The sequence below is a fragment of the Plectrocnemia conspersa genome, unplaced genomic scaffold (genome assembly GCF_051122295.1).
Source record: "Plectrocnemia conspersa isolate PC_06_02 unplaced genomic scaffold, ASM5112229v1 ptg000010l, whole genome shotgun sequence".
Lineage (NCBI taxonomy): Eukaryota > Metazoa > Arthropoda > Insecta > Trichoptera > Polycentropodidae > Plectrocnemia > Plectrocnemia conspersa.
This window is the reverse complement of record NW_028277174.1, coordinates 2,774,671-2,801,112: the sequence shown is the minus strand read 5'-3', so window position 1 is coordinate 2,801,112 and position 26,442 is coordinate 2,774,671. Positions and strand designations below refer to the sequence as shown.

Genomic DNA, 26,442 nt, shown 5'->3' with positions numbered 1-26,442 from the left:
CAACGTTCGAGGAGAGAACGTCGCAAAGCCAATTATACTATTTCGAAAAATTCTAAATAGAAGTAATATTTCTGGAATTATTTTTTCTCCCCAAAGACGTCAACAGGGATCCCATTCACGTGTGCTATTTCGTCACGCGATTTATGTTACGATTTCGAGTCGCTGTGTCACCACGTCGCGCGTCCTTTTGATCCACCATTTATTTATTATTTCATCTCGGCGGCAAAACCGGCCCGGAGAAGTGTGTCAGATTAGCGATTTGAACCTTCGTCATTATGTATTCAAATATGCAGAGCGCTAAGATTGTATTCATGAGTCTAAAGAGACACAGTTTAGTACGATATAAACTATGATTTTAATATTTATTTTGTGGAAGCAACAAACGAGACATTAAGTTGCGGGAAACGAATGTATTGTGTTGCCATTATTTAATAATAAATCAAACGGACCATTACATGACTATTGGAATCTATGACTATTTGTCTCTCATGTTTATATTATTAGGGTGCTAAAAAGATCTTATAAGAAAAATATTAAATGCAAAAATATAGCAATGCGTTTGACATTTGATTATTTTTATAATAAAGATTAGAAATGAAGCGTTAGATTTCCTAGATTTTTCTAATCCTATGGATGTAGATGGTGATGATTAATTCAAATCGAACTAGGTCGTATATATTAGGTACAAAAAATTGCTAATAATGAAAATTTACTCACTCCCATGTGTATAAATTAACTCATTACTCAAAGAATTAAAAATGTCCTTCTTAAACTCCTTATTTGGTACTGTTTTTGTTTAATATAATATATAATACATTAAAGAAACAATAGATATTTGGATAAAAAAGTAATATTGGTTCAGCTATAAGTAGTTGAAATCACGATTTCAATATTCTAGATTTTGTGATTCACTGCCACTGTTTTTAACCCTTTTGTTGCCAAAGTCTGATATATCGGTTTTTGCAACATTGGCGAGATTCGCCGGATTCATTGAATAAGGAATCGGATACAATTTAATGAGCTATAAAGTATTTGCTTTAGGAGAAAATGCCATTATTTAAATATGTAATACATCGATATTTTGTTAGTAATCACAAATGGTTACATTTACAATGAATTTTCAATGATAAATATTGAACGCTATGATCCTTTAATATATTATATAATAATCCATTAAAAAATGATTGCTTACTCTTACTCTTGTGCTTATTAAACAAATCTGACGTACAAAATAAGCACATCTTACATTGATTAAAGTGGAAATATGACATCAAAGCAGATTTTCAAGCACTCTAGTGTGTTAAACACGTCAGCTTTCATGTTTGATCTCAACGCTGTTCAATAAATTGGTCACATCAGATTTTTTGGTTGCATAACGCCAGCACCACGTGTTAGCTCGTCTGAAAATCAATTCGCTGAAAATAAATCGTGAATAATCGCCGGCAGGTGCGAAGCGAAAGGATTGCGTTTATTAATGTTTGATTTAACACATCCGTCACTATATAGTCCCCCTCCTAGCTCAATAATGATAATAGTCAATATTTGACGATAGGTAAATATTTATTTATTTATTTCGATAACAATTATTAGTACCGATCGTAGATTTATTTTCAATTTCGAGTGGCAGATATGGCGGCGGGCCAAGAGTACTGGTTTGCTTGGTCAGTAAATGCAAACATTGCAAATCGGTTTTATTATTATGCGCCACTATAACAACGCGAAAGTAATCTGAGACTAGAGTGAAAGTTATCTGAGAGATAACAGAATAAATAAATCATCCCTAATGATTAATTTGCCGGAATGACACGTAACAAGAATATGGTATTTTGATATCAAGATCAGTCATGTTTAAACTGTAATACGTGCACAGAATTTTACCCACATAAGTCGAATCTAGACGAAGATAAGGACGACACACATGAGATTAAATGCTGGATCGAGAAAGCCAGGACAACAATCATCTGAGGAAAAGGCGTAAATGCTGGCAGAAAAATTATTTTATGTCAAAGATCTGTAAGATAAGAAGGATCGCCTAGTTATAGTCAAATACTTCAGACCCAATTCTAAGATTTAATAAATACAGGATCAAATTTATGACAATACCCTTGAATTATTAGTATTGTTGCTATTGGGTTATAAATATTTTTACTCATAAAAGCAACAAAGGTAATCATGCCTAATTGCTCTCATAATCGTTAAAATTATATTATATTAGTATATGTTAGTCGTATCAAAAAAAGCAAACATAGAATAAGTTATGTAAATATTTAAAGGCCGCGTTTTAACACGCCTGCCATTGTTGCTAATCTTTTATGTATTGATAAGTTATAGATATTATTAATCGCATACCATTGAAGCGGTACGCGGAAGAAAAAAATAAAATACTCATAGTTTAATTATAAATTACAATAAAAATTTAAAAGAGAATTGCTATATATTAATTTTAAATAATATATAATAACGTTTATGAAGTTTTTGCATTAACCACGTTTGATTCGTTAAGTTCCAGGTATTATACAAATTTTCAATTGAATATTTTAGATTGCGATATTTCATATTTACTATTTTAAAAATATGTTTAATCATATAGACATAGCCAAGACGCAAGACATAACATAAACACCGTAAACCCTAAGATAAACTCTTCGTTAAATATTTACAATCAAGTGTTAAACCAAACAAGAAAATCACGTTTATGCGTGAATAATTTATAAATCAGATATATTTATAACCACTGGAAAGCTGCAATGAATGCATAATTCCATCGCTCGCGCTTAACTAATATATTTAGAAATGTCCGTTTATATTTACAATGCATTGTTCAAAGGGAGTTGATCCATTGATATACGGACAAATGTTGACTTAACAGTTCATTGTTGGATTGCATAGCATGCAGGAAAACGTACTGTTAATATTTTATTTTAAGTCTAACGTAAGCAAAATTCAATGAAATCAAAGACAGGCAAAAAATCAGCATGCCGTATTTCGAAACCCAGTATAATAACTTATGCGCAAAAAAGCTATCCAATTTATGTTTTAGAAACGCGTTTTGCTCCGGGAGGTTCACGTTTCATAGAATTGAAGGATAAGACAAAAAATGTGGCGTTTCATTGCATTTTTTGGATATTTTTTATATCCAAATACAACCGCAAGTATGCGGGTCACTATGCTAATACTATTACAACTGTTTTTTCTAACTAACGTGGGGTAATTTAGTTACTAAACAGTTTTTGATAGGATATGATATGAATCGATTGCGACTAGTTTCTATTGTATATATACAAATACATTAATATAACTAATATATATTTTTAGTTAATATAAATGCTATAAAAAGATTTTAGTTGCATAATTTTTAAGATTCTTTATATGTATGTACATATTTATGTATATACATTAAAATATGTCAATTAAAATTTAATTGCAGTTTTTATTATAGAATATTTTTTTCTATGATTTTTAAATTTAATAAATGGAAACCATTTTAAAAATAAATAACGAAACAGGCCAACTAATATTATATCATAATATAAGGTTATATTTTCAAATTACATCGTGGTCAGAAAAATCGTTGTATCTCAACTACATAATAAATTTTATTTTTTAAATCTCTACTTATTTCTCTAAGATTTTTTTAGCAGAGCTTTGATTTTTTCAATAGCCGCCATAATACATTTCGTGAATTTATGTTGTTTATATATTATTCGGCATTTGTGTATTTTTTAATATCAATTCAGAGGCTCTCAATACTTTTTATAAAATTAATATAAAATATTTTTTGTTATGTTCGTTTGTTTCGTACTTTATAATTTATTTTCTACGTAAAAAAATTACAATAAATTAAATTCAAAAAAATATTCTATAAATATAATGTTTTTTATTTATTATTTTTTCAGCTGTATATGTAAATATATAACTATCTTGGACACCACAAAAGAGTGAAAGATCGACTACCGTACACGTACGGCGATACCGCTCAAAGGGTTATTAAAATTTAATTTTAGAGAAATCCAAACAAAATCACAGAATTTATCGTAGTCACAAAAACCATTATTTCTTTTTTACACATATGGCAAAAATATTTATATACATACATAGTTTTAAAGAAATTTGATTAAAAATTTATCATGGTCAGAAAATAGATATATCGCATATACATACATAATTTTTTATCTGAGCTAATCTGTAGTTTTTGAATAGCCTGTATTTAGAAAAAAATGATGAACTAAATCAAAGTATTTAAAATATTAATTTTTGGTACAAATTTTAGGCTAATCCGATTTAAAACACGGAATTTTTAGTGGTAAGTGTATATATAAAAAAAATATTTATAATATACAACATATGATTTTTTTTAATAAGATATAATTTTTTAATAACTGCCATTTTGAAACAAGATCTGACTGATTAACGAATTTAGTTGAGATATGTACAATATATTTTATTTTACAAATTTCTATTACAATTAAGACTCGTTATGTCATTTAAATATGATAAAAAATATTTTTTTTGTGAATTTCAAACTTGAGTTATTTTAATTTATAGTATAAAGTATATATATATATATATATATATATATATATATATATATATATATATATATATATATATATATATATAGTTTATTTTTCAATTATGTTCGTGTTCACATACACAGCTTTATCCCATATAATATAAAAATAAAAGAAAACAAAATTATAACATTTCTTTACTCATACATACCGTAATTTTGAAACTAATATTTTTTTGATACTTATTAATTAGCATAACACCACGCTCAAAACCAGTTGTTTCATATGCTGTTCAAACCCAAACCTAACCTAAGCAAATAAAGCATTATACCGTTATTATATTTGTTTAGGTTAGTTTTGAGTTTGAACAGCAAATGATCGTTTCGCAACTGTCAAATTTGAGCGTGGCGGCGTACTAACTAATTAACTAACGTTTTTTAATGAAATTACAATTTTATTTTCTATAGCTGCCATTTTGACGTGTTACGACAAAAGCTTCACGGACTTTTTGTCCAACGACTATATGTTCACGACAAAAGAGCTAGACGTCTAATGCTCCACACGACATAATATCCACAAACAAAATCGAGGCTTGGCGGAAATTTATATATTGTTCTTTAGTAGATTACTAAATATAGGTAAGCTAATCAAATCAAATATCTAGATCTTTTGGCGTGGACGTATAGTCGTTGGACCAAGAGTCAGTGGAGCTTTTGTCGTGAAATCCCACTTTAAAACTAAATACCGGATCAGACAGGATTGAATACCTATTTTTTTATGAAAAAAATAATTGGAAATAAATAACGAATCAAACTGGCTAAAAAAATTTATACAAAGGTAATTTTTTATAAAAATCTAATTACAAACACTCTTTTGCTTATCATTGTTTATCATCTGGCAAAAAAAGAGTAAAATTATTTTATTTCAAATTCTAAACCTTTTTCCCTAAGATTTTTTAACGTAGTTTTTTATAGGCGCCATTTAAAACAAAATGTCAGATAAGACTAGCTAAAACTTTCTAGATATCTGATTTTTTTAATAATATCGCATTTTTAAAAAAATAAAATACTGACGCTGCCAGGGCTCGAGCCCGCAGCCTCAGAGTTATTAGTCTGAGACGTCACGGACTACACTATTCCGTATAATTATTATCATTATTTAATTATGATAATTGAGTACAATATCAACACTAGTAATGAGATTGTACTAAGCATATCCAATTATTGATGATATATAAAAAATAAATACATAAAAAAACACCCTTCCAACGACAACAAAGAAAGTACTGAAATGAGCATATTGATAATCTAAAGTGCTCTTAAATGCTAATACTGTAGAAAATAAATGAATTAAATATGAAACTGAAATGTACTAGTTCATGCAAGTTAAAATATTCTAAATTAATTTAATACTAAATACGTAAAATACGCAAATATTTATGATTTAGGATATTTTAAAATTATTTAAGTACAATATAAAGCATGACAATATAAAACAGTGTCTGAAAACTATATCAAGGTCTGCATGTAATACATAAAAAATTAACTACATGCACGTGTGGCATATTTATGGCAGCATCTTTATAATCTTCTGAATGTTACATATATACTATTGTATATACTGTAGACTAGTATATAGGATTTCTTTGGCATTATATAATTTCATTGAAGATTATGAACGAATTTATTATTTTCTTAAAAATAATCTATATTATTTAATATTAAAAATGAAAATTGAACAGAATAAAACATTTTTAAGTTTGATCTAAGGTATTTTTTAAAAATAGCATAAATTTATTTTAATTAAAAATAACATCTTTGTGTTATGTTTGAAATTAAAACGAACTTTCAAAAAATGCTAAAATATGCCAATTCTTTGTATTTACCTAAGCAAATTTCGATTTATCAAATAACATCTGTTTTTAAGAAATAATCGCTAGTAATTTAAAAAGAATGTACTGACACTATCTGTCAATAAAAAGTAGTGTCTTTTAAATTCTGAATATGATTTTCTAAAACTATATTTTTGATCATCTTATTTTATAATACAATAGAACATATTAGTATACATTTTAATTAATATTTAATTTTAAGATAAATTCAGTATAACGTTTAGATATAACCCCAGACTTTGTTACTCATTTTCGTAAAGTCAATATCACAAAGTGGCTCCAGAGAAGCAGGTATAAATCAGGTGTTGTCAAGCAGGTAGACGTATCGTGTTGTGTATACGAACACACCTGTGTTACATTAAACATCCCCTATTTTGGGGCTAGACTTTTTTATACGGTTCGATAATATAATTTAGACACGAAACAGTTCGTCAACCTTGAATCCACGAAATTTTTGCTTTCTAAAAAAATTACATATATTCTAATTCGATGTACGATTTGAAAGATTATTTAACTCTATAGCGCCAAAGCCATTAGGTCGATTTACACAAAACCTTTTTTTTGTTATAACAGTGACTACAAAAATGCAGTAAATGACTAAGCTGCCACAAAATGATAACACATTATCGCGGTTTTTAGAATTTAGGAGTCAGATTTGTACGATGGCACATGTTTTCAATACGCTACTGTGACACACGTGTAAAAAATGTTGGAACATCGGTCTCGGATTTAAAAATACGCCGACTATAATAAATTCGATACCGGCGATCGCAAAAAATTCTAACCAAGTTTTTGCTGATGTGACTGGTTTGTTTATATATTTTTTCGCAATAGTTTATATTATATAATAAAATAGTTTATAAAAAACGTACTGTGATTATTACCCTCTGGCTTTTAATTGATGTTTAATTATTGACGTCCGTTACTTGGAATTGCGCATAACGATAACCAACGGTTGTTAAAAGTCAATAGAAAGCTGGTTATAGATGTCTGTATGCAAATATACATATTATTGAGATTACTTGCGAAAAATATTCATAAAAAATAGTATTTACAAGAATAAGATTGGCTTTCAAAATCCATTATAATACTATATTTTCTAAACGATTTTATAGGAAAAAAAATAATTTAATTTATAGTTAGTATATAATCACTTGGCAGTAAAATATATAATTAGTTTAAAACAAATTATATGGTAATAGAAAGAGTTAATTTAATAAACATGTAGTATGTTTAATATTATTCATTATTTTTAAAATATCCTTGACTTCACATATGTATATAAAATAAATTAATAAGTGTAAGTAATATAAAATAGTTACTTAGCTTAATCAATTTACTGTATTATGTGCATGCATTATTAATGTATTTACTTATATGTACGTGTCGCTGATAAATCACTATAGGTACATACATAATTCGTTTTTATATAAGGCAAGGATAAAGTATTTCATCTGTAGTCGTTGCTAGGCGTGCACGAGTCATAAATATCCAATAATTAAAGAAAGCTAAATCAAATTGATTTAGAAATTAAACTTGGAGTAATAACAAGTAAGGTAAACATATAATGTAATGTAGTTCTTAGTATTTGTATGAAACATTTATTAAAAAAATATTTGTAAGTACATTTTTAGATTATGTACATATATATTTTTAAAGTATTAAACATATGCTACAAAAACATATTTGGGAGTTAAAAATACTTGAATTTTGTATATGAAAGAATTGCTCTTTTAACAGAACTGAGCCAATATTTTTTTCTACTGCATATGCATTACTTTAATTATTCATCACGACGAGGAAAAGCTTGGAAGAGCTAATCTTTGATGACCGATCGGAATTAAAATTATAATAATCACTAATTCCGATCTCTAACACTACTAACATTTTTACAAGGTCAATAATTGGAAATAATGTAAATCTGTGACAGGAGACCTTTGGCAATATTTAGAACTTTCATATTAATATATTTAACTGTATCGTTATTAAAATTTTAGGTATTTAACAGTTCTATGTATATGAGATTTAATTATCATAAAGTCACTTTTCTTGGAAATTATATAATATATTTTGATTATTGTGCATGTTAAAAAAACGATCAAGAACTTGAGGAACTAAAACATACGACATATTTATTAATTCTGTTACAGAAATAACCCAATTACTGTAAACTAAATGATACAAGATTCTCGAGAAATCGATATAAAAAATAAAAGGAAAGAAATCGAATAACATTTTCAAGAAATTATTATAAGATATCATAAGGTAAAGATTATCTATTAATATATTAGTAAAATAATTGGCAAGTGAAATATATAGAGATACTAAATTTGCGACCATATTTTCTTTTTTTATGTTTTATTGCATAATGTTTTTTATATATTTTTTTTACCTACAATTTCAATTAAAATTTTGCTACAATTATTAGTTATAAATTTCTAGTATCTAAAATTTACAAGGTTGTCCTAAAATTTCACTAATTATAGTTATAATGTATATTTAATGTAGTATCAAAATATTTGTGCACATATACATATATGATTTATTTCACTTTCATATATGATATATAAGGTGTTTTACTGTAAACGCGATAATTTCTTTGGTGTTGATTGAATTTACATAAAACTTTTCTAAAAATTTGATTACATAAATATCGACTGAAAATTTTCAACAACAAAAACTCATAACTCTTCAAGAGTTATGACTTACGAATTTGTAAATGTTTTTTTGAATAGCTGTCATTTTTTAAGCATATAAATTTAGTCGAGATATGATTTGGCAATCGTTTTGAGATAATTGGACTTGAATAACATATTAATTAACTAGAAAAAATATTATTTTCTTCATAAATTTTCATATTAATATTATAATAATTATATAGTTGATTCATTAAAACAAATAAAAAATGTTCACAAATAAAATCTACTCGATTCTTTGCACCAGTTAATAATAAAAGCACACATTCGTAGTTTTAAAATTATATGGCAGCTATTAAAAATTATTAAAATAAGAGTAAAATGTCAAAAGGAGTTTGAGGTAATTTTATAGAAACACACGGAAGTATAGTATATGATTTTTTCTCGAGAATTTTCATAAAAAGTTATTTTTATTAAAATTGATATGTATACGAATATTTCAAAATTGTTTAAAACCACTGTAATATTTATCCGCTTAATTCAGAGCAGGTAGTTAAAAATGGGATGGGGATTTTCGATTAACAATCCGAAAACATTGTTTATCACTATACGTTTTATGACCGACTCTAGGAATAACGATTAGCAAACATTTCGTTTAGAGTTCTCAAAATAAATAGTTTTATGACAAGGAACTGGTACATAAAATACTACATCAAGTCACTGTATATACCTATATATGTAGCAATAAGTTTTTGGATTTCTAAGTCTAATTTTTTAAATACATAAAAGTGATTCTCTATGAGCTAAAGTAGCTCATTATTGGAGAATGTATACAACATGGCACAATTTAAATTAAGCATCACGATATTCATCCGTGATCGATAGGAATTATAATTTACAACTAACACGATAGAAATTAAAAAAAATAATATGGAATTTAAACCCAGATCTTTTGGATCAATCAGTGATTTATACCACTCGTGTTGGTTAGCAAATTAAAAATATATTAATAAAAAAACATATCACACAAAAAATCTATCTGATTATTTCGGCTTTTTATCTCATGTTGCTATTTATCCCGCACTATAATGGATATTATATAAAATAAAATAAAATCGTAATTCTGTTTAAAAAATCAGATAGATATAAAAACTCATTAGTAATGATGTTAAAAAATCAGAAAAACAGCAATGCAGTTTTTTGACTATCGCCAAGATATTTCAAAACCACTCTCATTAAAAAAGTTTATATATAATTACGATGACCATATGTCTTTTATTTAAGAGACGGTCCTACAGATTTATTATTTTTTTTTAGTAAAAACGTGTAATTTCAAATGAAAAATAAGTATAAACATCGGAAGTTGTAAGTAAATTTTGATAGAAATTTCTTTGATCTATTGTATATGATTGAAACATCAATGCAGTTTCTTTGACTATCACAAGGAGATTTTAAAACTAGTTTTAGGCAAAATGTTAATTTTTTTCAGTCTTAACTACAGAGTCATCGCGACCTTACCACTCTTAAACGTTGAGGACGAACAAGTCTGCTATGAAGATAAATAGAAGCAGACTCTTTGAAACGTCAGACAGCCACAAAAAAGTAATATCCATAATTAATAGTGGAAAATTTATAACTTGCAATGCTTATTTATGTATCTAGAATGTGAATTATAAAAGTTTTTGTGGACAAAATTACACAAAACTTTTTTACTACAAAAAGGATGATTAACCTATTAAAAGAATACTAGATATTAAGGAAAGAGTTAATAGAACAATCATATAGTAGTGTCATGAGGAATTTTAGGTAGGTTTTAATGTAGGATCTTTATCATCCGGTGATCTAAAAAATCAGTGCAATAAATCGTACACAAATCAGTATTTTGAATCACATTTCACGTATAGGTAAATTTTGCACACACGCACATAAGAGTCGATAAATCATCATCATCGACATAGAATCCGCATCGAAGCGCATGCCATCCACATACAACCGGTTTTTTCACTTTCATTTCGCGGTTTAAAAAATAATAAATTGCGCGCGCGCGCCAGGCGATCGGGAGCAGATTATAGAGTCCTTTTCGCAACCCGCGGAATCCGCGCGCTCAGGACCGCATCGGGGAACGATTTAATTAATTTGCGATATTGGAAAATATTTTTCGAGCGATTCGAAAGCCACGTGTGCTTCACGGCGACGCGACTGCGACCGCGCCCACCGGTGGCCACGGCAACGGCGAACGCCAAACAATCGGTTGTTTACGTCGTTCGAGGCGTGGTTTTGGTTTTGTGATGAAGAGTTCGGTTTCTGTGAAGAGTTCGGCTTACCCCAGCCGGAGCCGCTGCGGCCCAGCAGCAGGCCCTTCTGCGCGTTGTAGAAGGGAGTTTCGTTGGCCTTCCTGACGGTGGTTAACTGCTCAGGAGGCTCGTAATGCTTCGACATGTCTGCGGCGAGCGGGCCCCGACCTGCGAGTCGCGTTGCCCCACCACGGCCGCTAGTAGCTGTCAGCGGACGGGCCACCCTTCCACCGGACCAGGGCCGGTCAACTTTTCGCGATCGAAGGCCGCAAGCCCGTATTTATAGGCGGCGAGCACCTGTAGACGCCGCCGCGGCCGGCGCGCCGCTTTTCAAAACTTTCCTACTTCATTCGAGTCTCAAAATACTATCAATTATGATTCCATTCAATCGAAATTAATCAGATTACTTTTATCAAACAGTTGCAAATAAAATTAAATGATTTTAATATTTATATTTTCACAAGTAGAAAATATAATTTAACTGATATCTAAAATATATATATAAAACTCAATTTGACAGTTGCGAAACATTTACTATTCAAACCCAAATCAAATCTAATGAAAGTTCTGAAACTAATTATAGTTTTTATACTTTCATTGAGTCAAGTTCAAAATACAAATTAAGTTAACTCATCTGTCAGGAAAAAATAAGTAGAGTAAGAAGTACAGACAGACATCACATCTTACATATTGCTTCAACATTACACTATGTTTTAAAAATATCATACATATCCTTACCAATATTACTGTAAACTTTTAATATAGGAGGGCTGATTAAATTATATTCAAACAGAATTTTGTTCAATAGGAGGGCGCAAAAAACAATTGTCACTTCTCAGAAGTGAAAAATTCACGTCAAAAGCAATAAAATCGTGCCGTCGCCGTCGCAGTGGGAACGCTCGGTAACGAGCGTTCCCACTGCGACGGCGACGGCACGATTTTATTGCTTTTGACGTGGATTTTTCACTTCTGAGAAGGGATAATTGTTTTTTGCGCTCTCCTATTGGGCAAAATTCGGTTTAGATGTGCCTTACTCGATTCTCACTTATTATAAGTCGTAATATTCATATTAATAACCTTGGGGTATTATTCTTGAGACTCGTGTTTATATGGATGTATTAGACAATAGAATGTAAAGTATGGGACCACACAATAGCCCTCGTTATGTCTAGTAAAAAATAGCTCACATAAATAACACGCAATTATTCTCAATTGAAAGAATATTCCTTTGTTGCGAAACAGTCCCCGGAAGACAAAACGCACCACAATATTCCCGTTGCACAATTCGACTTCAGAAAGATGTCCAGCAAACTAATGTCACTTTCTAGAGACGTATACATATTTCATTGTTTGAAGAAACGAGTGCAACAATTGGTTGAATGGTCGCTGCATGATTGTGATCGTCAGCAATACTTAAGGCTAGTCTGCAAAGTCACACACTAGAAAACCTTAAAAGGTCAAGTCCAAAATACAAACTAACGATGTTTGATGATATTAAAGTATGTTTTAAAAATATGATAGCTATTCTTACCTATAGTATTACGAACTTCTGATATAAGATTATTAGTCAAAGTGTATTTAAACCAAATTTTGGTCAATAGGAAGAGGCAAAAACAATTATCAAATCTCAGAAGTCAAAAATTCACGTCAAAAGCAATAAAATCGTGTCGGTGCCGTCGCAGTGGGAACGCTAGGTAACCATCTCAATGGTTTAATGCGTGCATTCGGCAGATGATTTGCCTAATTCCCGAATGACGTAATTTAAAGCAAGCGATTTTACTGATTTAATGTAATATATACGCTTTATATAAAAAAAGTAAAGCCCAATGAGACAGATATTATATATTACAAAATAAGACCTACATCATTTTAAAAAAGTAAGGTCTGACCATAATGCGCACCAAACAGCTTTGAGCATGGACATGTAATGGTTTGTCTCCTGGGAATCAAATGAGGATTTTTCTCGCCCCCATATGCGGAAATTTTGCTTGTTTAGATACCTAGAAAGGTGAAAATGTGCCTCATTAAAAAATAAGATTTTCTTTGAAAAATCGGCATCAACTTCCTACTGCTCTAACACATAATCTGGATGACTTCTTCGCTGTCAATGGTCTCTAGGCTTCAGGTGTTATCTGAATTTTATACGGGTCTAGATGCAAGTTCAGATGCAAAGTGCACCAAAATCCCAAAACTTGCGAACGCCAACGAATCGACCATTCAAAACAAAAATAAACCTCAAAGATTCCAATGGGCTGGACATCTGATGAGAATCCAACTAGTAGAGCACCAAGGATAATAACCGCTGCAATTTTAATCCGCTAAATTCACAGCAGGTAGTTGAAAAAGGGTCATTGTTTAACAATATAAGTTTTATGACCGACTCTAGGAATTACGACTAGCAAACATTTCCTTTCAACTTTCTCGAACATTTGTATGTAATGTTTTTTGATTACTACTAGTCTTATTTTATATTTTTTATTTCCTTTTATTAAATATAAAATAGATATAAAATCATATTTTATTTTAATATATGTATTATCCTGTATTTTTAATAATAAAATCAATGTTTATTAAAAACGTTATACACATGTATATGCTTAAAAAATCGGCAAAATTGCTTATTGCGTCATTTAGGAATTAGGAAAATCATCTGTCGAATGCACGCATTAAGCCAATGAGATGGTAGTGTTTTTTGGAACTAAGCCAAATGACATTTTTGACAGTTGCAAAACGTCATGGTTATAGACAGCTCCAAATTTTTTGCTTATGTAAAATGTATGAATAGTATTTCCGTAAAAATAGTGATCTATGCACTTATACTTCATCTGGTCGTAAAAATAATGTCGGGAGATCGGCAGATATATTATTATGTAACACCCCATAAATAATTTTCTACAATGAACCACGGGGGTGTTCACTGTTTTGACCAACGCTCGCTCGATACCGCTCGCGATCACCTAAACTGTCTAAAGTATCTATTAAAACAATTTTTACGTTAATTTTTGCTATAATATACATTATACAGATTAAATTTAGGCGTCATGATTAGGTGATGGTATTGAATGGGAAAAAGTCCAGGATGAGTAAAAAGAGTCAAAGCAGATGGATGGGATCGATTTGGAGAAGTAAAATCTACGCAGTGGTTGAGGTAGAAATTGCAAGTTGAGTAATTTAAGAAGTCCTAGTTAGTTTTTGTATTAAGGCACACTATTCAAAACTCACCGAATTTGTTCAAAAGAAGCTGCTCAAAATTCAACAATGCCTCTGATATAAATACTGAAAATCAGGATTAAGAGAGATTAAAAAAAATTGAAATAATATAATGGGTACCGCACGAACTGAATAAAAAATTAACTATGTTTTGCGCTTCTTTTATACAGAAATATAGCTACGTGTTATCCTTTGCGTGCGCCACTGTCGTTACCAGTACTAGGGCCCTACGAATCCAACCTATATGGGCGGGCACCCGGCTTTTGACAGCCAAGTGAGCGGTTTCTCAGCCCCCCCGAAGTGCTAAATATTTTATTGGAGTTTCATTAGTATTTATCCCGAGCGTTAGTGCCGACTCTTTAGAGCTCTCATTAACTGACCTGCATTGCTTTGCAATTGCGTATCATCCTAGCTTCTTTTAGACAGCAGAAAAAATCTTTTTCTTGTTAGTATTGTAACGAGCAATGAAACGTGGATCATGTATGACAACTTTCGCACAAAAATGGAGCCCAAGTGTATTTAACATATTCCCGGTCAAGTCCGAGTTAACTTGGAAATTTGATGAATTCTCATCTCAAAAACCGCAAATTTAAAAAAAATGATCTTAACCTTGTTTTGTTAAAAATAAATTTGTACAAATATTTTACAACGGTTGCACTACCGCTGCATAGAAAAGAGTGGGTCCGTGCCAGATGTTTTTGAGTCATTTTTAAAAAAGTAATGTGACCGGTAATTGGTTAATGAAACCGGAATTACTGACTGTTTGATGGGTTCGGTTTATTTCATAACCAAAAATAGAGGTAAAAGCTAGAATTATGTAACAAAAAACGATCTACACAATATTTAAAAAAATTACAACAAAATATATTTAGTGTGATTATTTATTATTTATTATTTAAAATCTTAACGAAATAATTAATATGTTAAAAAATGTACTAAGAACTGCATTGGCCTATTTAAAAGGTTCAATTTTCTTGCACGACAATTCGCGATCACACGTCATTGATTTTAAATAAATATTTTTTTTCTTGCTCTATCATAATTATCAGACATCTTGACAATAGAATACTATTTATTAAATCATTTCTTTAGTACTTAGGCTGATAAACCACTGGAATTAATTAACTTGGCTATTAAATTTTAATTTTAGAAACCACTTAACGATTCACCTAAGTCTTTAATAAACAAATCAGCGATAAATTAAAATTATTAGAATAATAATGGCATAATATAAAACAAATCATTAACAATAAATAATTTACAATGAGAATTTTACAACGACCAAAGAATAGTCCATTTATGAGAATATGTAAAACGTAAGTTACATACATATGAATCAAATACCTCTGTCAACCGTTCGAGACGTGCATTGTTTGAGTCACATAAAAAGAACAATAACCGCCATTGATTACTAAACAGGTGACGCACGGCCCCGCCTTTTGAGAACCTCTGATGAGGTAACGTCACATCGTACGCTTTCCTTCCAACGGCTTCACAAACGGAGTCGCCGCTTTCAAGTTCAAACTTTTGTTTCACAAGTCATTTTAAAACGAACAAAAAAGGGGACCGCTTGAAAGAGTATTTGAATAGCACTGCCACATTATTTATTGTTGGCTCGCACAGTTGGAGAGGAGCGGATCAACCGGTTATACGGATGGTTGTTTTATGACGGGCGCCTTTGCCCCTGAGGACTTTTTTTAACGGCGACCCCGTTTGCAAAATACTAGTTTCGCATTATATATATGTACTTATAATTCAATCTAACGCTTTGAAATTTCTCCTCGAATCGAATTTACTAATTGTCGGGTCAAATGTGAGTCAACTGTCAACAGAGTTTAATTGAGTAGGTGGAGAGTGCGCTCTCTGTTAACACTTAATTGTTGAGGATCAAATTATTCATTTGCAGTGAAATGCGGCTTTATGGTATTTTTTATTATTATCATAATAATGTGTACAAAAATGTAAATAGAGCGTGACGCGAGGCCAAACGAAAACTGTGGGTCAAGAAAAGAAACAAGAGAATAGTGTTTTTAGATTGGAATAAGATATTCGGTAAGGCTATTTGCGTTGCGGAACGCTTGTTGCATAAATGATTCGTTTGAAAAGTCCGCCATATTGCTCGATAATTTTTTAGCTAAGTTTCAAACCATTTTAAGTATATTTTTGTTACCGACAATTTTAATTTTGAAATATTAATATATTTGTTCAATTGTTAACATTAATGTAACTATACGCACTCTTATCAACAAATAGTACCGTTTTTCATACATATTTATCATCCCGTCTTTTTCATAAATGCTTTTTTAAAAAAACAGTATGGACAAACAACGGATTTTTGAAGTAGTACTTGAATAGATAAAAGTTATGATGAGAATCACATCTAGGGCCGCCGAGAGCGAACCCGGGCCTTGAGAAAACAATGATTGCGGGTCTCATGACAAAGATGGCATTTTATATATTTTTTAAGATCGTAATATAATTTCTTTAATAAATAATAATAAGTACGAGTTAACCCTTTCTATGCTACAAATAAATATAAAAATTATCCACCATTGTGAATTTTCAATTTTCTGAATTAATATTTTATGCGAAATATTTTTATTAGACATTTAAAATTATTAAAATATCTGATAATTAGTCGTGTTTTCTTTGTTGCTCAGTGTTGCCATATAGTGAATTTACAGTCCAGGGCAAAATCAATAAAATGGTGCTATCGCGGTGAAAACGCTCGATTATCAAGCGTTTATATTAACACTAATACAAGTGAGAATCGAATAAAGTACACCTAAACCTAATTTTGACCAATAAGAGAGCGCAAAAAACAATTATCACTTCTCAGAAGTTAAAAATCCACGTCAAAAGCAATAAAATCGGGTCGACGCCGTCGTAGTGGGAACGCTTGGTAACAAGCGTTCCCACTGCGACCGCGACCAAAATTTACCAAACTTCACCAAAACTCGGTTTGAATATACTTTGATCATCCCTCTTATATTAAAGTCCATAGTAATATCGGTAAGGATAGCTATCATATTTTTAAAATAGTGTAATATCGAAATGCAGACAAGCTGAGGAGCAATATGTGAGATGCGATGTCTGTCTGTACTTATTCTTCCGCTTATTTTCTCCTGTGAGATGAATTGGCTTAGTTTGTATTTTGAACTTGACCTAACGAAAATTCAAAACTATAATTAGTTTTAGAACTTTCGTTAAGTTAGGTTTGGGTTTGAACAGAAAATGGACGTTTTACAACTGTCAAATTGAGTTTCATAGACATTTTAGAGCAGCATATCAGTTAAATTATATTTTCCCTGGTAGAAATATATATCTACTGGTGAAAATTAAAGTTCTAAAACTATAATTAGTTTTATAACTTTCATTAGGTTAGTTTTGGGTTTGAACAGCAAGTCAAGTAAAGTATTATATACATTTAAGAGCACCATATTAGCGCATATCAGTTAAATTATATATTTGTAGTAGAAAATATATTTGGACTTTACTAGTGAAAATATAATTTTAGCAAAAATGAACATTCGGTGTAACATCGGATGTAAATAAATAATGATAATATATTACTACATGTAGAAAAGTTGAAATCATATAATTTTACTAGCACCTGCCAGATAATTTATATTTTCACTGGTAAAAATATATATCTACTTGTGAAAATGTATTCCATATGATTTTACTGAATTGACATATTTTAAAAAATATTTTCGGGATTGAGTCAAGACTGTTTTTACTAGATTTGCTTTTAGGAATAAGCACACGAAACATAATGTATTAGCGATTTATTTTGCTATAAATTACCGATTGTCAAATAATCTTTAAAAACATTAAATTTATATAATTCAGCAGCTGCTGTTGTCAATTTTTCTTTATTTCTTTGTTTTTTTTCAAGTATTCGATCTGAATTTTCAGATTGAATATATAAATTTACTGCTAATTTAGATTCGTTTAATATTTTCCCTCATGTGTAATATTTTTTAAACGTTCAAAAAGCAATAAAGTCAGCAATAATTTGCAAACAAATTTTAACACAAACGGAGTCGCGTCAAAAAACTACAATCTGTCCCTTTGAATAATAATGTTTATTGTGAAAGTACTTCATAGAAAGTGGGTACTTTTGAAGGCAATGTTCCGCTCCTATTATTTCTTAATAAATAAATAAATTGTGGAACAAAGAGATTAAGCTTGGAAACTACAAAAGTAATGTTAATCGTAAGACATAATTGTATCATAGATTTACAAGATTGTAAAATACGAATATTTAATGCAAAGATGAATTAAGTTTGTTCCTATCTTAAGAAATACTGACTTATCATTGTACACTGCAATTAAATGAAAAAATCTGCAATAATTCATTATAAAAAGAAATTAAGATACAACTAAAACAACTTAAACATATCAAAGAAATGAAAATAGAAACTGCATTTAATGGAGGGCGAATAAGAAATACCGAGTTACGTATCTGGACTTAGTTACGTATCTAAATATATCGTGGAACTCAAATCAAAAAGATTGCTGACATTGCGGATTTAATTTTATGACATTGCGGTAATTACAAATGCTTGCTCGGTGTGGAGTAACATCAGTTTTTATTTTTTTCTGAGCTCCCACTCATTCAATATAAAGCTGAATTTTCAGCAATAACTTTCAATGGCAATACATTTCAGTCCTTACATAGAATAACCACTTCGCTTTTGACATGGAAAAAAAATATAAATTCAGCTTTGGTAAAGTACGATGATTAGTACCTTTTATTTAGGCTGCTTAGTGAGGATAGCTTATATACACATAGCAATAAAACCAATGCAATTCACAATCAATTATTTACTATTACAACATTGTCGACTGATTCAATATTTAATTAATCGTCAATCGAGAAACGGGTCATGGTCGTCAACAAACGCGTTTGGGGCGCAGTGCTGCCAATTGCAGCGATTTGGCGCCCATTCGAATCTTTCAATTGGATGCAGCAGTGCACGCGTCAGCTGTCACTTTGCATTTGTAGCGAGAGATTAACGGCGATTGTTATGGTTGCCTTACCGATTACACCGCACTATAAGCAAACAAGGTCAACGATCAATGACTTGATAGATTTTATAGATAATGAGTTAGGCACGATAGCGCTTAAATTAGAACGCGCAATCTGCGATTGTAATTTTTTCCATAAAAGGAAAATATTATTATGTTACTGGTGATTGCTAACAGATTAGCAGTGATAACCACGATACACGTACAAGTAGTTGTATGAAGTATGACAAAAAACTGTAAATGTTTTTGACAAACATATACAAATAAACCCACAGAAGAAATAGCCCCAAATACTATCGATCCTATTAACAAACTATGACCACCAAACACAGTATTGTACAGTGATTTCGGTATAGTTACTCACTACATATTTAGCTTAGTAGTTATTGATTGTGTTAACACAGTTGAAAGGCATTGACCTAACGTATATCATATTGCAACGAAACATTTACAATATATGAATAAATATAATATTGTTAAAGAACCGTCACTTTTTCAGGCTGTGGGCGATTTACTATGTAACTCAACAGTTAAGTAAGCTTACTAGGGAATGTGGTACATTGTAGTGGTTAATTAAAGAAAAGAAAAATGAATTAAGATAGTGTTTTTATAGGAACATAGGAATTGTTAGGTGGATGGAATTATATTTGTCCGGCACTATATACCAGTAATATAGTCAGTGACTAAAATCCGAAAGACCAAGGTTCGAATTACATATGAACTTCTGTTTTTTAAAATTCTTATTATATCAGAAATTCGGAATTTGTGATTATTATATAATTATAATTCAGATTAGCTTTTCTTAGATTTTCCTAATTTCACGAATAAGTATCTTGATGATTAAATTAAATCAAAGTATAGTTTACCGACATTAATATGATTTAAAATATGCAATGAAAATGTAAGTTAACTTTTTCTACTATTCTAACAGAAATTCAATTGCTCTATCGCTGTGGAAACACGTGATTGTCTACCGTTAACATTAAGCCATTTTATAACGATATTACGACATATATTAAGTAAGAATCGAATGAAGCATATCTAAGCCAAATTTTGACGAATATGAGAGCGCAAAAAACAATTATTCCTTCTCAGAAGTCAAAAATCCACGTCAAAAGCAATAAAATCGTGTCGGCGCCGTCGCCGTCGCATTGGGAACGTTCGATAACGAGCGTTCCCACTGCGACGGCAATTGTACCTGTAAATAATATTGTGTTCAATTATGAAATTGTCAACTTTATTTTATCTTATTTATTAAAACTTCTATAGTTTAATAAAAATATATAAAAAAATAATTAGTTGTGTGTTACACCAACAAGATAGTTTAATATTATAGTAAAAAATATTGAAATAATAATAATAATAATATGTTATCAAATGACGACGACGACGACGTACGGTACGTACATGTATCTTTGTATAAAGAGAGGTAAAGCCACACGTCATTATAGCCTCGCCCCAAAAATTGAGACTCATGCGGCTGTTCAGTTCAATGCCACCTAAATATCGATGGCCGGCATTTTAAGGCATTGATATGCAACTAACTTTGGCCACAGGAAATATTATTATCATATATTATAGATGGAAAATATACACATTTTCGTTAATATTCAGATGTAGCCCTTCATAATGAATATTTTAGGGTTCTGAATAGCTCATCTTCACAATGAATCTAAATTTAATTATACAGATAAATAATCTGTAATATCTTTAATGGGTTCCAATATTTTAAAATCTTTAGCGTTTGATGCTGACTTTTGTTTAATTGTGATTGTGGCTTTGCTAAATATTTTTCGGAATAAACTTAAAAGAAACAATCAACAATATTTTAGTCAACTTATTTCAACGGATGAAGGGAAAATAAAATACAATCTTAGATTAGCACTGAAATCATTTTCATCGTTCTTACAAGTTTCATTCATACAAAACTATTTTTACTCCCAAACATGAATAACAACATCATAACCCATTTTAAATAATGAAAATCAATACGCTGCTCATCATTCTTCGCATTTTCCTTTTGTAATCCAATCGATTCGCAACAGAACTGTTTGATGAATGGATTTCCTGCAACCATCACGGTCATTCTCGCGATCGTTTTTATTGCTTTTCTTCGATTCTCGTATCGCTATGCAAATAATTAGCATCAGAGGCGATTGAAACGATCATACACACAGATTATGCAATTAAACCAGGGCATTGTCAACCGTCGGACAAAACGTGTTCTGGTCGAGCGGAAAATTCACTATGCTAAAAATGTGCAGCCATCAATGAAAATTGAACTCTTTTCATCGCGTTCAATTCGCAATTTGTCACACGGCTTGTGTAAATCGTGGACAATGATGGACGATTCCAATGTCAACGTATTATAGTGACGATGGATTACATAACATTTTTATACACACACTTTTAACAGGTAGGATTTTATCAATAAATATGCAAGTAGCTAACCAGAAGACACTAAATAGTATTGAATTTTACAAGAGCAATATTACACGTAATTTATATAATGAGCTATTCGTTTTTAGTTGAGCTTATCATATTCAAGATTCCCACTGATAGATTTAATGAACCACCCTTCAATTCATAATTGGACCTCCCAATGAAGGTATTAAATCGGCAGGTCTAAAAACTGTAGAAGATTTTTTTTGTGAGAATTTAAATAAAATGCAATTAAATCATAAAACTCGGTGACAAAGCTAGTTTCGCGGGTTTTAAACATCTAACACAAAAAGAGACTTCTTGCTTAAATTAGGACACCACCGTGTGAAAGCTTTTTTACAAATTAAGGTAAAGTACGCACCATGAATCAGAAAGATTAAAAGTTTCCATCGTAAACGCCTTGAAAATTTGGGATTGCCGTTTAAAATGGCTGTTTGTTATTTTCTTAGCGGCAATCTGTTAAAAAAACATCCTTTTTGTAATTTTCCGTCCTAAAAAATTGGCGGAAATCAGAATCTTTTATGGTGGGGGTCATGAGTATAAATACAGAAACATTGCCAATTCACCCTTGAACATTCACTTCATAGTTCAAGACATAAGTCTTAAAGTTGGACTCATTAAGTTCGTAATAATTTCAACCAATAATAAGCCGAAACAACTTCATCCAAAATCACAGAAGCAGTCACTTTTCTCTTTTGAAAATCAAAGTTAAGCCCGCATCTAAGACGCCTCAAGCCACGGACGCACCCATGAAAAATTTCACATATAAACAACATATACAAACTGTATATGATCACAATTATTGCAAAAAATAAATAAATAATAGCAAACACTACTTCCGTCAGTTCATTTTCAAGAATCAATTTATATATTGTTCAATGAATGATCATCATGTGCTCCCTAAACATACTGAGGTGTGTATTTTGCCATAAAATATTTTCGAACCATTTTTATAATTTATTTTTGAACCGAAAGAGAAGATCTGTGAAATAAGCATTACATGGTTAAAATATTGCCGTCGATAAAGATCAAACTTAGTGCATTTTGCTACCTGCTTTTGTTCTCGCGAACTGAACAAAATTAATTCACCATTGCGTACCATTTTGTTCTTTCTCTGTATTAGATAATGGGATTGTTAATAGACGATTCTTGTGATTTACAAAATTGTATATACAGGCCAATTAAATCGGATGATTTAACTTTTGTATATGCATGGAGGACTGTTCGATCGGCCCTATGGCAACGAAAGGGCTAAATTTTTCCGTATGATTGGTTGATCGCCACAAGGGATGCACCGGTACGTGTAACAACACAATGCAATATTAGTTTTATGTTATTGAGGTACGGTAGTCGAGATTGTTATCTTATCGCTCCTTTAATTTTATTTTTTAAAGCATAAACATGTTTTCCCAGATTTTCTGTGGGATTTTTAACCCAAAAGGTCTGGTAATTATTACGGTTATCAAAAAATGGATAGAAAAACTAGTTTGTAAACATTATAGCGAGGTTTAATGATAATACAGTTTTCGGATCAAGAAACAATGACTATTGAGCTTAAAATAATTTTGCAACAAAACAACATTCATTTAGTAACAACAAAGTTTTAAGTTTTTGGTTAATAACTAAATCATATTAATCAATGATCATAAAAATCATTTTTATAAAAGTAAATTAGCAATAGATATTTAGTGAATTTTTTTTGTGATGGAAAATAAATTTGAACGCAGCGTTTTAATGATGTTGCTGAGGTTCCAAAGAAATCCTTTCTGTTGGTAATTTAGTAAAGATAAGTTTTGACCAGACCCTATTAGTAGACTGTTAAAAGTATATATTATATATACTTACATTACCTACAATATATCTACTGAATAGTTTAGTTTAAAAATTAGAGTGAAATATAAGATTGAATTTAAACATATATTTTTTTACGATAGTTTAAACGTGTATTTTTAAACCTTTTAAAATCTGTATACACCCGACTGTCTTAAGAGTTTTAAGGAAGCTATTTAGATTTCCATGTAATTTACTAAGATAATGTCTTAAAAATACTTAGACGTCTATGTATTTTTTTTTCTTAAAATGAAAATAAAATAAGTACAATAATGGTTAATTTAAGTATATAAACCATGAGATTTGATGGTTCCCAATTAACAATATTTAACGTCTTAGCATAGCCATCTTTTGGAGAGTAGCGAAACGTATTATAAAAATGTTAAAATCTCATACCTGACAACTCGCATGTCAATCATTATAGCACTATTTTCTTGTGATTTTTACATCACTCTCATCTCCATCGTCAATAAATCACAACACAATTAAAACAAAATAAAAATCGGGTTCCTTACACCAGCTCGATCCGGTTCTTCCGAACACTTCGCCAGTCTTGCGATTGTAGAGGAATCTCTTGAAGCTTTCTTTCTTGGTGATGTGTTCTGGCGACCTGTAGTACTGGTTGAAGTGGTCGATACTGTTCAGGTCGGACATCCGCTTGTCCTTGGACAGCCGCTTGTCCTTGACGGTCATTCTGGAGTCGTAGGGGTTGGTGTCGGTGGTTCGGTCGGTGGTTGTTGTCGGGACTCCTGGCCGTTTTGGGTCCGGGAGCGGAGTGGCTCGGCCAGCTCAATGAATGGCTCGTTTGACAATCAGCCTAGTTTCGCTGATTGGCCGTCATTACCAGCGGCTTGGCGTGATGAATGAGGATGAGCCGCCTGGCTCTGAGGACGCGCGGACCGAGGTCGCGGCGCCTCCAATCTTGCACCTGCATCACTATTTTCTACATTTAAATAATGTCAACTTTTCTACTAATAACTCAACTAACATCCATATTATAAACATGACAAGAATTTGAATAGTGAGTACAGAAAAAAATTAAAAGGATAAACCATAATTAGCAATTGTTATTTGTACCAATTCAAATTTTCGCCTTATTTATGTATTCTTCTCACATCGTACCTTAAAAACTGAAGATCGTGATCCGCATGATTCTCACTATTCTTATCTGCATAGCTTTTGACTTGATCATCATTGACACAGCAACAAGAAACCTTACTTCTTGGCCGCACGATCCGAAGAACTAGAAGCAGTCGAAAGTATATTTTTAAATATTTTTGTTTTTTTTATTACAAATCTAACAATTGAATACATTATTTGAAAAAGTGTCAATGTCTAATTCGTTTTATTGACGAAATGGATAGTGCTAAGTGTTTGATAAAAACCATTGTCACAAAAAAATGAAAGCAAAAATATCACCACTTTTTGATAACAACCAATGTTCAAACATTTTGTATGAAGAACAACTATGTCCTGAACATTGGTGGTTCTTCACATTAAACAGACTAAGCAATACATGTATAAGTTAAAAACTTTAAATGATAAAATATATATGTTTTTTTCCATAATATTTAAAAAGGTGAAAATAATCAATTAATATTTTTTTTAATTTCGTGTAAATATAAATAATTTTGTATGAAACGTTATATATTTCTCGCTTTTGTTAAATGCGAGATGGTCACAGACACAATAAAATGTGATGATATATGTATCTATAATTCTAGAAAGTATCGACTCTTAGCGTCTCTTTTTTTACACAGAGGATTGAGCAGCTCATATTACAAAAACGCCACAAAAACACAAGAGAAATATCACGCGCATATACATAACATACATTATATAGTCTGTGCGTGCACATAATGTTTCTGTAACATCAACAAAATTCAGTTTTCTTAAATGTCGAGGGATACTAATTTATTACATTACTTTAAAATAGGAATAAAAAATGTGTAACATGTACAAATAACCTCTGACCAGTTTTAGATCGTCAATTCATTGATTCAGTTGTAATTTTTAACACATTTAATTTTATAATGGGAAGTTTTTCAATTATTATAACTAATAAACTTCTTTAAATAAAATAGCAAGTATGAAAGGATGTTCTTGTATTAATGATGTGGGTAAGAATATGTTCGCAATGTGTAGTTCCAAGTCCAGTTTCAAAATTCGACGCAAGTTAATATTGGTATTGGTATAGCAGCAGAACGCTTGCGAGTCGATAAGCCTGGATCTTCTCGTATAAACTCATTAACTTACGCAACATTCTCTTTGCTTCTCCTGCGTTGAACCAATCTTCTCGAACTTCCTGAGCCACAATTTACTTAAATTAATATTCCGACATAAATTCATACTTTGTAATCGGTATTGAGCGCAAATCATTGTTTTTGTAAGATTTTTTTTATTGTCCCCCCGCGAAGCTATCCATTGCAACTAAATTTCCAAGGACCAAACTTTCGCGCGCCTCTCCTTTGCTCGGTTCCCGCTTAGAAACAACTTAAAAAGTGCAAAAATTTATATCCTACTATATATTTTAATAAAATACTTGTTCAGCGGCCCAATCAATGTCTAATTGCCACATGTCATCACTTGCTCGC

At 30.9% G+C, this 26,442-nt stretch overlaps 1 protein-coding gene across 2 annotated transcripts in view; it reads right to left on the bottom strand.

Moving 5' to 3' along the window:
• Window positions 1–24,657, bottom strand: part of nrv2 (nervana 2) — a 47,132-nt gene extending 22,475 nt beyond the window's left edge. Inside the window, exon 1 of one of the 2 annotated variants that reach the window (XM_088195592.1) lies at window positions 24,364–24,657. In XM_088195592.1, the coding sequence (XP_088051718.1) occupies window positions 24,364–24,541 (178 nt within the window). In that variant the 5' untranslated portion in view covers window positions 24,542–24,657. Of the gene's footprint in view, window positions 1–11,362; window positions 11,510–24,363 lie in introns of those variants that run through there. The other variant, XM_088195593.1, reaches the window with a different exon arrangement.
• Between the last annotated feature and the right edge of the window lie 1,785 nt (window positions 24,658–26,442).